The sequence below is a fragment of the Nicotiana sylvestris genome, chromosome 5 (genome assembly GCF_000393655.2).
Source record: "Nicotiana sylvestris chromosome 5, ASM39365v2, whole genome shotgun sequence".
Lineage (NCBI taxonomy): Eukaryota > Viridiplantae > Streptophyta > Magnoliopsida > Solanales > Solanaceae > Nicotiana > Nicotiana sylvestris.
Window position 1 is genome coordinate 95487220 of NC_091061.1, and position 13741 is coordinate 95500960.

The 13741-nt window shown below is 39.9% G+C and overlaps 1 protein-coding gene across 1 annotated transcript; it reads left to right on the top strand.

Annotated features, from left to right (window-relative positions):
* The first annotated feature begins 7879 nt into the window (after positions 1 to 7879).
* LOC138869005 (uncharacterized) lies at positions 7880 to 8410 on the top strand. The gene has a single exon (XM_070146591.1). The coding sequence runs from the start codon at positions 7880 to 7882 to the stop codon at positions 8408 to 8410; it is 531 nt and encodes a 176-aa protein (XP_070002692.1).
* Positions 8411 to 13741: the final 5331 nt, after the last annotated feature.

Genomic DNA, 13741 nt, shown 5'->3' on the forward strand with positions numbered 1-13741 from the left:
AATATGGATCACATCAATGTGATACCGGGTATAATACTCCTCAGAAGAGGGGATACATGTGGTATTAACGCACCGATAATCATATCTATATTTACCCTTCCTACCCCGTCGAGGTATTAAAGCGCGGATTGGTCTCGACCACTATTGCATGCTATTACCCGTCCCACTCCTATTAGTCCCGGAGGAACTTAGGACTACTATTCCTAAATAGGAGGGATATTAGGCTGACTTTTAGGTTTCAAAAGGTGAAAAAGTTAAGGCGACATACAAAAACACATAGGACTGCATATTAGGGGAAACATGTAAACAACTAAAAGGCTCATGTATACCTCCTCAATTAAAGCACATAAATAGCATGACTTAAACACAGTTAGGGTCTAAAATTAAAGTACTAAGGAAAGGAGAATTTTAATTGTTGAGGCAGACCAGTTTATTACATAACTCAGATGAGAAGTCTGAATCAGGCTTGCCTGTTGGTTGTAGCAATTACTGATTAACACAAGCGTGTTCACATTTTATTGTTTGTTATCACCTAAGGCTTGCCTAAGTGTTTGGGTGAGATCCTATAAACATGATACATATTACTGATTCAGAATGTGGTAAAGCAGTAACAACTCTAAAACAAAAGACTTGAGATCCTATTGGCATGCTTTCTAAATCGAGTTAAATAAAGGAGTAAGGTTGTTTAAAACTAATTCAGAACAATACGAGTTAGGCTAATTTTAAACTAGACTGGTTTCAGATCCTGTAGGCAGGATATCTATTATTGCTAATTTTAATTCCTATAGACATGATATCTAGTCGAACGTGAAATTAAGTAGGCAGTATTTACTTGAAATTCCTATAGGCATGATTTCTATAAAGGTACTGATTTTAATAATGACAGATTGTAATCACTTAGATCTTAAGAACATGGTGTCTAAGTGTGGTAATAAACATGTAGAATTGAAGACAACCCCTATATGCATGTTACCTAAATGCAGAGTTAAACATGAAGAATTTAAAACAACAAATCTTATAGGCATGACATCTAAATGCAGAATTAAACATGCATAATTTAAAACAATAGATCTTATAGGCATGATATCTACCCTTAAGCATGCACAATTACCCAACCCTTTTCACTAGCCAACCCCAATGTTCACTACACATTATTACAAACTGAATAATGAATTACATCAGAAAAGTGTAAAAGAAGAAGTTACAACCAGAGGAAGCGTGATTCTTGACTTCCTCTCTGAGTTATGGAATAAGCACCTCAAATACCATTTGTTCCAAAGCCTTTCCTAGACTTGAGTATGTCAAAGTTATAGGGACCCCGAGCAGTGCTTACACCCAAGTTTGCATAACCAGATAGAACTAAGTATAGTATGGAAGGGCCAGCCCTTATGTGTCCAAGTTTAGAGGGAGCTCGCGGGTCCCAAGGTAAGGCTCACACAAGAGGGGAAGAACCTAAATCTAAGAGTATAGTGGAAGTGCAGAAACAACAATTTAAAACTGAGTTGAGAATAGTAAGGGGTAAGGGTAGCTTGAAACAGTAGTAGTGAAGCTAACACTACACAAAATCAACATTTTTATACAAGGGGTAAGGGATTTGGGAATTTATTACAAAAAGCATATGACCCTAAGAGGGGGTCAGGTTTTGGACATGCACAACAATAGATGGTGCTGGCATGCCCATAAACTAGCCAGAGAATACAACACATAGAGGGGATATGAAGCATATGACCCCAGGCAGGGTCAGGGTTGGGTTATGCACAACAATGTCTCATGTTGACATGCCTTCAAGACAACCAAAGAATACAAACACATAGGGGACATGGGGGTTTGGGATTCATAAGTCATAATAAGTGACTGACAGAGTTTATACATAAGGAAAAACATTAATTCAGAAAGGAAAGGGGCAGATTGCAGCATGTTTGGTAATGTAACTTGACTAAACATAAGCAAGAAACATGCAAGAGTGAAGGAAATAATAAAGAAACATGTTGTTGTTGATGCTGGAAAATTAATTAGAACATACCAGTAAAGAAGAAAATGCAAAAAGAAAAGTAAGCAAATTTCCCACAGCCTAGCCTTGGCTTTCAGTCGGCTAGGTAAGGCAGCAACACAAGTAGTAACAGAGAAAAGCGAGAGAGAGTTTTGAGTAAAGTGTGTGTTCTGAACTCAAGAGTTTCGTGTGTTTGAAACAAGAGAAGGTGCAGGGTATTTATAGCTTTTGAAAACAGGTAAAGAATAAGGTAATAAGTAAAGTTCTACCACAAACATGGAAATAATCACAAGTCAGAATCCATTAACCAAGTGATTCCCCTTTAATTAAGGAATCACTATTTAATGGGTAGTAACAGATTCAAATAAGGAAAGAAATCAGTTTAGAAACAGACTAATTATTGCCATAAAAGGAGTAGTAAAAACATTAAGTAAGCAATCGAGTCCAAGTACAAAAATATGCTTATTTCGGAAATAGATTCAACAATGTAAATGTTACACTAAAGGGAAAAGAATTAATCAATTTTGAACGGATAAGTGAAATCAGGGTTCATAAAAGGGAAACTTTAAAAATTAGTCACAAGACCAAGATCAATCAAAGAAGAGGCTTCAGCATATAAATTAAGTGAACAGGGTCATCAGACATGCGAGGCCAAACATATTGGCAAAGAGATAATCACAAACATGCAGTAGTGGCAGAAAAAAGCTAGGGTTCAGTAGTAAAGCAAACATTCAAAGCATAGTAATCAAGTAGATAAGAAAATAGCTTATCAAAAACATGCAAAGGTTTCACAGTAGCATGTGAGGAAACCCTTTTAGAGGTTATGGTTCTCGATAAAAGTTGAGTTAGAAAGATAGTAAAAATCAGATAAGTCACATAGAGAAAAGAGAGTCTGAAATAAGAACTTTCAATCGAGTCGAGTGTTCAGACAACAATTTCATACCCAAAAGACCTAGAGTTTTCAACAACAAACGAGTTCAAAAGATGGTGAACGGATAAGTCAAGCAAGAACTTAAACAAACATGTACAAATTTAACAAACAGCTTCAAAACTCGACTGAGGCCCAAAAGAAATTAGGGTCATCAACATGCTAACTAAGATAGAAGAACAGCATGAGCAAAACATAGCAAGATCAGAAACACGTTAAAATTAGAGAAGAGATTTTTGAAATAACTTAAAAGAAAAACCCTAATCGGAAAAGATAAAGAGTCGTTTTGAAAGCAAAGTTAAAGAACCTCTGAGAAAAATGCTTAAAAATTCATGGTAAGCATAAATCTAAGGTAGATCTAAAAGAAATATAAAGATCTTTGAGATTAGGGTTACAAAAAACCCAAAAGAAACGAGAAAAATCTCGAAAGTTAACGATCTAACCAGAAAAAGTCAAGGTCCCGCCTCGAAAGGCCATGAACACCAGTCAAGCAAGGACTATACCAAACTCCTTTGAAGTCTGGTCGTGAAACCATAGAACCAAACACATAGAAGCCATGGAAGGCTGGTACAAGCCTCAAATTACCACGGAAGGCCATGGATCAGGTAGGTGTTAGGGTGGATTATGGTGTAGCTTGATGGCGGCGACTAGGATTTGTATGAGTTTTAGAGAAAGTTGAGAGAGAAGAGGGATTCAGAGGCGGCGGTTGGTGAGAAATGAGGTAGGGTGAAGGGTTCGTTTGGGTTAAAAAAGGAAAGGGGTAATGGGAGTCGTTGATCTAAACAATCAACGGCTGGGATTAAAGAGGTTAGGTGGGGAGTCCGGGTTCGGTCATTTAAACGGGTAAAGGGTCAGATTTAAAAGGAATTGGGCTAGAGGAAATTGGGATCAAATTGGGGTCAATTTTGGCTATAATGGAAATGAAATCTGGTTAGATTCTAAATAGCCATTTTTCCCTATTTATTTTATAAAAATAGCAAATTTATTTCTGGAAATAAATTAAAAGTACTAAAACGATTTATGACATATAATTATCAATTTAAAAAATACTGCACTTAATTTTCATGAACATAAACGCAATTAAATCCTAAAGGAGACTAATATTGCAATTATACAATTTAGCCTCTAAAAATACTAAATAATTTTGTAAAAATATGTAAAAATTTCCTTAGCTATATTTTAGCATAAATGTAAAAGTACAATAAATGAATGACTAAAAATGATAATTTTGAAAATAATTACTGGGTTTTTATGGATAAAATAGGGAAATAAATTGATTTAAAAACCTTTAAAAATTAAGAAAAAATAATAAAACATTTGGACATACATACATATGCTTTTTGGAAGGTATTTTGCTTATTAAAAATATATATAGGGAAAATTGGGTATCAACACCAGGCAATACGCCCTTATTGCTGAGCCCATCGACCAGCTATATGAAAGACTGCAGGCTACCGGATATGTCACCCCTATTCCCGCTGACGCCATGAAAAAATCCTCTCAATGAGTCAACACGAACAAAACATGTGCGTACCATTCCGGCATGAACGTGCATACTATTGATGAATGTCGCACTCTAAAAGACAAGATTCAAACCCTGATTAATACCAAAGTCATACAAGAAAAAGAAGTCGAACCAAATGTCCGTGACAATCCCCTCCTAGATCATAGGGATGAAGGAGTAAATATGATAGAAACTGATGAAGAGCGGGATACTGAAGGGTCAATTGGGCTTATTCGGGAAGGTGACGACCTTAAATGCAGTCACACACACTCCTATTGTGGTATAGATACAACCGTCTGTCAAAGTTGAAGTAGCCACATCAGCTCCATTTGAAATCAAAGTTATAGCACATGTGGCTACATCTACTACATTTGAAGTAGAAGTAGCCACACCTTTCACTATGACAGTAGCATCCACATCGCCCTTCAATTCCAACAACATACATTGGGATTATGTTACCGAAGCTAGGAGAAAAGGAAAAGCAAAAATGGAAGAGTCTGGTGCTGCACAGGGGATGACCAGAACTAGAAGGATCTATACACCCAAAAATTTGGGAGGAACAAGCAAGGAAGCTGCTGCCAAACAACCCATCATTGAAACTGGTCCAGATGATCTTTAGAGGAAAGTACAATAAAGAAAATACTCTGTTGTTGATCATCTAAACAAGACTCCCGCCCAAATATCTATCCAATTACTTCTACAAAATTCTGAGGCGCATATGAATGCGCTGATGAAGGTGTTAAATGAAGCGTACGTTCCCAACAACATCACTAGTAGAGAAATGGCCAACATGGTAGGGCAAGTACTGGAAAGCCACAAGATCACGTTCCACGAAGATAAACTACAACTGAAGGACTAAGTCACAATAGGGCACTGCACATCACAGTATAGCTTGAGGACAAATTCATCGCCAGAGTCCTAATAAATGGGGGTTCAAACCTCAATATTTGTCCATTGACTACTCTGAAAATGTTGGGTAAAGATTTCCATGAGATATGAGCAGGAAGTATGAATGTGAAGGCATTTGATGGGTCTCAAAAGGGCTACAATTGGGGAAATTAACCTTTATTTGCAGATGGGCCCAACTTGGTTTGATATTGAGTTTCAGGTATTGGATATATCTACTACGTATAATCTTTTCTTGGGGTGACCCTGAATACATGCCACTGGAGATGTGGCTTCTATGCTACACCAGGCCGTGAAGTTCGAATGGAACCATCAGGAGGTAATAATTCATGGAGACGAAAGTAATCCCATTTACACCAGTCAAACCGTCTATGTTGTCGAGAATGGAAAAAAGTTGGGTGGCGAAACTTATCACCGCATCGAGCGTGTCAATGCAATTGAGAAAGATAATGTGTAGCAGCAAAATAGAAAGCACACTGGCATGGTCATGGTATGAACCCAACAAAGGGCTTGGTAAGAAACTCTAGGGCATTACCAAACCAATACAGTTGAAACGTCATGGTACAACTTTCGGGCTTAGATATCCGTATACATGGCAGGAATATGATGATTGGTCGCCCCTATGGCGCAGTCCCTATTACCCGCTTGAGCAGCCAGTGCTGCATCTGATTTAGAGCTGTCATAAGGCCGATACAATATGGGGATCTAAAGAAGAGGAAACTTTGGCTGGGCTAAGGAACCTTTTTCTAGAAGACGAAGATATGGATTGCAGTGTGATAGTTAAGGAGGAGGAGGAAGAGGAAGAAGGCCTTACCATTCAAACGGTGGAGAGGGGAGCATTTCTCAGGAACTGGACCGCCACACCGTCAAGGGCCAGATGAGTCCCGGGGTAGCATGGCTGCAAATGTTATTTGAAAAACAAGTCTTTTGAGCATTTAGTTTTTAAAACATCTTCCTTTCAGTATTTTGTTTTTAAAAACATTTTTTTGAAGTCATTCAGGCAATATTTTGTTTAACATTTCCACATTTATCAAACAATTTGATGTTTTATCATCGTTATCTTTCATATCTTTCTTGTACAACATTACTATTCCTTACCTTGATGAACCAATGACTGTGACATGTAATGAGACAACGCAACATAAGGATATTGACTCGAAAGAAGAAGATGAGATATCTGAGGAAGTTATTAGAGAAGTTGAGAATTTTAAGAACAAACCTAAGTCCAACCTGGACGAAACCGAGACAATCAATTTGGGAGATTCTGAAACCATCAAAGAAACTCGCCTAAGTATTCACCTGTCACCATCAGAGCAGGAGGAATACACTAATTTCTTGGAAGAATATGAGGATATTTTTGCATGGTCGTATGATTACATGACTGGTCTGAGCACATCCATAGTGGCTCATAAGTTGCCTACCAATCTAATGTGTCCGCAAGTGAAGTAGAAACTCAGAAAGTTCAAACCAGACATGAGCCTAAAAATCAAGGAGGAAGTAACTAAGCAGATCAAAGCCAAAGTCCTCAGGTTAGTTGAGTACCCAACCTGGTTAGCCAACATTGTATCGGTTCCAAAGAAAGATGGGAAAGTCATGGTGTGTGTTGACTATCAGGATTTAAATAGAGAAAGTCCTAAGGATTATTTCCCATTTGCAAATATACACATTCTAATCGATAATCGCACCAAGCATGAACTTCAATCTTTTGTAGATTTCTTCGCAGGTTATCATCATATTTGGATGGACTAAGAAGACACAGAGAAAATAGCTTTCATTACACCATAGAGGGTGTCCTGCTACAAAATGATGTCATTCGGTCCAAAGAATGCTGGGGCCACCTATATGAGGTCCATGGCGACCATCTTCCATGATATGATACACAAGGAAATAGAGGTATATATTGACGACGTTATCATAAAATCCAAGAGAGCCACAGATCTCATATCAGACTTGAGGAAGTTCTTTGACAGGCTATGGAAGTACAATTTAAAACTGAACCACGAAAAATGTGCATTCGAGGTTCCTGCCGGAAGATTGATGGGATTCATTGTCAGCCACCGAGGAATCGAGTTGGACCCGTCAAAGGTTAAAGCTATCTAAGAGTTACCACCACCGAAGAATAAGAAGGACGTAATAAGTTTCCAGGGATGCCTCAATTACATTGGCCGCTTCATAGCACAATCCACAGTAATATGTGAACCCCGTCTTAAAAATGTTAAAGAATGATGTTGAAACCAGTTGGACTGAAGATTGTCAAAAGGCTTTTGACAAAATTAAGGAATACCTATCATAGCCACCAGTCCTAGTCCCGCTGGAACCTGGGAGACCTTTGCTAATCTATTTGTCCTTACTTGATGGGGATTTCAGCTATGTTTTGGGACAACATGATTAGATAGGAAGAAAGGAGCAAGCCCTATATTACTTGAGTAAGAAGTTCACAGCTTATGAAGCATGGTACTCTCTGCTAGAATGCACTTGATGTGCTTTGACATGGACAACTCAGAAATTGAGGCATTACTTCTGTGCCTATACCACATATCTCATGTCTATGATGGATCCTCTGAAGTACATATTTCAGAATCCTATTCCTACCGAGAAGTTGGCCAAGTGGCAAATATTGCTGAGTGAGTTCGATATCATCTACGTAACTCAGAAGGTAGTCAAAGGACGAGCGTTGGCAGACCATCTTGCTAAAAATACTATAGGAGGTGAATACGAACCATTAAAAACGTATTTTCCTGATAAAGAAGTGTCATTCGTAGGAGAGGACATTGCTGAAGCCTACAACGGTTGGAGAATATTTTTCGATGGAGCTGCAAATTTCAAAGGAGTGGGTATTAGAGTGGTCTTAGTGTCATATACATGTCAACATTATCTGGTATCCACAAAGCTTAGGTTTCCATACACCAACAATAAGGTAGAATATGAGGCTTACATCATGGGACTCAATTTGGCCATCGACATGAATATACAAGAGTTGCTGGTAATTGGTGATTCGGATCTTCTAGTACATCAAGTTCAAGGAGAATGGCTACAAAAAACACTAAGATACTACCATACCTGTACCATGTGCAAGAACTGATAAAGAGGTTAAAAAATAGAATTCAAGCATGTTCCGAGAATCTAGAATGAGTTCGCAGATGCACTAGCTACTCTATCTTCCATGATACAACATCTGGACAAGAATTTCAACGATCCCATCCCAATTAGGATCCATAGTCATCCATCTTATTGTGCTCATGTTGAAGAAGAAACGGATGGACATCCATGGTTCCACGACATCGAGGAATATTTGTTGAAAGGAGACTACCCAGAGTAGGCGAACCATACTCAGAAACGCACACTTGTAGGTTGTCCAAACATTTATTCCAAAGAGGAGGAATTTTTATAGGAGAACACATGATCTAGGACTATTATGGTGTGTTGACATATGAACTCAGAGCTGGATATATTTGGATGACTATAGAAACATATTGCATTTGTTATGTCTAGAAATGTCACCAATGCCAGAGACATGCAGATATGATACGAGTGTCGTAGAACGAACTCAATGCAACAAGTACACCATGGCCTTTTTTTGCCTGGGAACGACTATCATTGGTCCGATCGAACCTACTCCTTCAAACGAGCACAAGTTCATTTTAGTAGCCTATAACCATGAAAGTCGTCGCAAATTTTGTCAGGGATCGTATTGTTTGTCGATTCGGGGTTCCCGAGTCCATCATCACTGATAATGCCGACAATCTCAATAGTGATATGATGAAATCCATGTGTGAAACTTTCAAAATCAAATACAAAAACTCCATAGCATACATGCCTCAAACGAACCAAGCCATGAAAGCTGCAACCAAGAACATCAAGAAGATACTAAGGAAAATGGTAGAAAATCACAAGCAATGGCACGAGAAGTTACCATTCACCTTATTGGGATACCGTACCATAGTCCGTACATCAACTGGGGCAACTCTCTATTTGTTGGTTTATGGTACCGAAGTTGTCATTCCCGCCGAGGTACAAATTCCATATTTAAGGATCATACAAGAAGTTGAACCTAGTGATGCAAAATGGATAAGGAGCTGCTATGAGCAGTTAGACCTCATAGATGGAAAAAGGATGAATGCAGTGTGTCATGCTCACCTTTATCAAAACAGAATGTCTAGAGCTTTCAACAAAAGGATCAAACCAAGACAATTCACACCGGGGCAGCTGGTGCTGAAGCAAACTTCCCGCATCAAGACAAAGCCAAAGGAAAATTTTCACCCAATTGGCAAGGGCCCTACATAGTTTATCGAGTACTAACAGGAGCAGCACTCATACTTGCAGAAATGGACGCAGAAGTTTGGCCAAAGTGTTTACCTTGAAAATGGTAATTACAATTAGATTTGATTTAGTGTTTCTAAAATATGTGATTTATTTTTATGCTAGTTGCTAGGAAATAGATGCTAAGTATGAGCTAAGAAAATAAAGTACGATTAAAAGACAGTGCTGTTATTCAAACCAAATGATCGTGAATCAGGGTGAATCGGGGCCTCGAATTGGCCTACGCTGGACCTCGAGGTCGAGCTAATGAGCTTGTTTGGGACAATCAGTGAAGGAATAATAGTTTCAAGGTCCTCAATAATGGCTCTTTATGATCAATGATGAGTAATCAACAAAGACAATAAATGTAAGTAATAAATCAAAGGAAAGACAATGGATAATGTTTTAGTTAGAGAGCAGAGAATGTTCTTGTTCTTGTATTGAATCTCATGTGTGCAAGAAATAACAAGGGTCCCTTTATATAAGAGGGGGGAATCACAACATAGTACATATGCATTTATTATAAAGATTTGCAGCTGGTACAGATATATAGCGTCACAGTACGGACAGGTACTATTCTTGTAGACCCAGTCAATCATAATCACGCGCCTTGGGAATTTACCGCTTATCCATGATAGCTGCCAATCTGCACTGCCCTAAGGTCGAGTATTGGGAACCCTCGGGGTCGAACCTCGAGCTGTGCCTTGGGCCTTCTGAAGACGGGCTATGGAATTTCATAATGATCATAAAATAAAACTCTTCGATTTTAGCCGTATACAGATAGTCCACGCATTTCATAGAATAAAATAATATGAAATAACTTTGACATCAATTTCCTCGAGCATCTCCTGATGATGTCATGCTTATGACGCAAGCTTTCGTGATGACTGAAACATCCCATCGTTTCATCTTCCCAGAAGCATTCAATACACTGCCGGTTTATTTTCCCAAAAGAGGCGATATCGCCGCCGATCCATTTCCCAAAAAGCATTGATTGCACCTGTTGATAATTTTCCAAAGGCATTGATTGCGCCGGTTGATACGTTTCCCAAAGGCATTTATTGCACCGTCGGTTACATTACTGCCTTTCTATAAATAAAAGGTTACTTGAACACCGTCGGTTGCACCCAGTCATTCTTCAATAGCCTTTAACCCTTATTTTTCTTTTCATCATCATCCAAACTTTTATTTCCATTGTTCAAGCCCGTGACCGTAAGGTTACATGGTAGCGGTTTTGCCAGTTATGCCATGGCTTTTTTTGGAGCTTTTCGCTACTTGGAGGGATCGTACTGGTTATTTGTTGTTAGTCCAAAATAATGAGAGAGGGGCTTCAAATTATTCCCGTATCAGAGGATATGTGGACCGTGAACTACTACTCATCTCTCATAACTTCAGCCTGGTGTGGCGCTTCACTCCTTTTGCTTTCCATGGAGTGAGTTGGCGCCATCTACTAACTTTTGCACCCCACACCGGTGCAATGTCTCAAGAAGTGGCTTCTCAATAGTAGTGCTAGCGAGGCCCATACTCGCCAAATTTTTTACCAAGCCACAATTTTCCCTCCCTGTTAAAAGCTTTTGCTCTTTGATAGGCTATAGCTTCTTCCTCATCTATTGCTCCTTCGGAGGAGATTCTCAAAGACGTCGTTCTGAAGATCGAAATGGGATCCCTGAGGAAACGGTTCTCGCATATGTCGCTCCCGAGGATGTACCTCCGAAAGTAGATTAGGCTTTTTAAGTTGTTGTTTTCTGCTTCTTTATTTCTGTGTAAGGACCCCTCGTGGGCTTTTGTAATCGTCTTTTATCAATATAAAAGCTTCTTCGATTTGCCTTTGGCTTGTGCTGGACTTCCATTTTACTTTTGATCGGTCTGAATACTGGACCCAGAAATCGCAATCCCTTCAACTCTCGATTGGTTAATGTGATATTTCTTGAGATCCTTTGTCATCCCTCGGACTAAGTTTGGATTGATTTGGTACAAACTTAGGTCACCAGGAATTCTGAGTTTGAGTTGAACGAGAGCACGGTCCCGACTTTTTTTTTTGAAACAGAGTTTAGCCCTTTTAGGCCTTGATGCTAGTCCTTGAGTGAGAGTTTGATTGGCCATCTGAAAATAAAGATAGCCCTTAGACTTTCACAAATAGTACCCGAGTGAGAGTTTGCTTGAACTCGGGCGGCCTTGAAAACTTGCTTTGAACTTATAATGAAGATAGCCCTAAGGCTTTATTAATCACCCTTGAGTGAGAATTGACTCGGACTCGAGTAGCCTAGGGGCCAGAGAATCGGGTGAATGATCCGCACTTGTAATAGCAAAGACCCTCGTGATCGGGAACCATCTCAAGGCTAGATTGATTCTGATAGCTCCTTAGAGCCCAATTTTATATTGATATAGATCCTCGATATTGGGCACCATCTTTATGATAGATTGGTATTGATGGCTCCTTAGAGCCCATCGTTATAGTAACAGAGATCCTCAAGATAGGGCACCATCTCGAGGCTAAGTTAATATGGGAATATTTGACCCCTCAAACGTTGTACGACAGCGTCACTCCTATGACATAGCCATGAAGTGACCGAGGTGGTCCCGCTAATACACTTCCCTAAAAGTGATAATGGCCTAGTCAGAATTAATTGGTCTCTAGAGTAGGGGAATAGTCGCTGCATGCTCAATATACGAGTTTGCTTTCCTCTTATTTGAGGATTCCACTACTTTGAGCAGCTATCCTTTTTGTAGAGTTCCCCTTCCTTACATCAGCTCTTTCACCATTTTAATTCAATGCTTTCGCCTTAGTTTTCATTTCCCCTCTCTTGTTTCACTATATTTATGGCTTCTACACCTAAACCCACTCACCAAGAGGAGGGGAGTTCCGCCTCTACTTCCCGCTCGGTCGGTGGCACACCGCCGGTGTCCGGTGAGCTAACCTCAGGATGTTTTATCTCGAGAAGGGACTTTACATTAGAGAGACCTCCCACTGTTCAGGGCCATTGGTAGCATGCATCGAGGTTAATTTCATCAATAGGAGATGAACACCTTGAGGCAGCGAGAAGAGACTGCGGATGGGGTGAAAATGTGGTAATGAAGGTACCTTCCTTATAAGAGAACATCATGGATCATATAGAGGGGTTTTTGAACGTACACATGTACCCTTTCACTTTGAGCCCTCTCGATATATTCATGCTCGACTTCTACCAAAGATATCGGGCTACCCTGGTACAGGTTCACCCGTCGTTCTGCAGGATAGTATTGATAATACGGTTCTTTGCTGAGGAAGTCGGGCTTGAGTTCTCCTTTAGCCATCTCATCAGATTGTACCGGCCTTTCCATTCCCGAGGTCTGATAGCTTTGCGATGTCGATCCACCGGGAACTTTTGTTGACGAAGATGAAGAAGATGGGGACCGAGTGTGGATGAGTCAATTTATCCGAGTGCGGACTATCGATATTATCCCCATAGAATTCTTGCCATTTCCTGAAAAATGGAATTTCACACTTAAGTGGTACACTTGTGCTTTTATCATTTTTGTTCGTGGTGGAGGCAAACTCCGCAAAGGTGTTTTCTTTTTCTTTTTTAAAGCAGTCCCGTGGATGCTATATGAGGTCCCCGACCTGGCGGATTGGACTTGGAAGCTGGCAGCTCGCTCGACCTACGATGAGCGTTAGTGGCGAGACTTGTCGAACGGTAGATAGGAGGGAGAACACCACAGTACATATTGTGCGGTTTATTTTCTTTGATAGGTACTTTCTTTTTATGTGTATTAACTCTGTCACCGTAGGCATTGGAAAATTTCCTGAGATGAAACCATGCCCCCTCGGAGAGGAGGAAGCATCGTCGGCTTCAGGGCCGAACAATAATAACAAACGGAAAGAATCCTTGAAGGGAGAAGGTGCTCATAGCAATGCAAGCCCTGCTCGAAGGCTCAAAGAAGATGTATCAGCTGAGCCTGCAGTACCTGAGGCTTCTAGCCTTGAAAAAATGGTTCCTCTTTTGCAGCCGTCTTCTTTTCCTGTCGAAGGTACTTCGAGGGATAAAGATTTTCTATCGTCGTCTCCTTCTCTTGTCAAAGGCACTTCGAGGGATATTCGAGGCAAAGGGCCACTTAAATTAAGCTGGGTCTCGAG

Excerpts from the sequence above, each read along its gene's own strand:
- LOC138869005 (XM_070146591.1), top strand. The coding sequence starts at position 7,880 with ATGGATCCTCTGAAGTACATATTTCAGAATCCTATTCCTACCGAGAAG.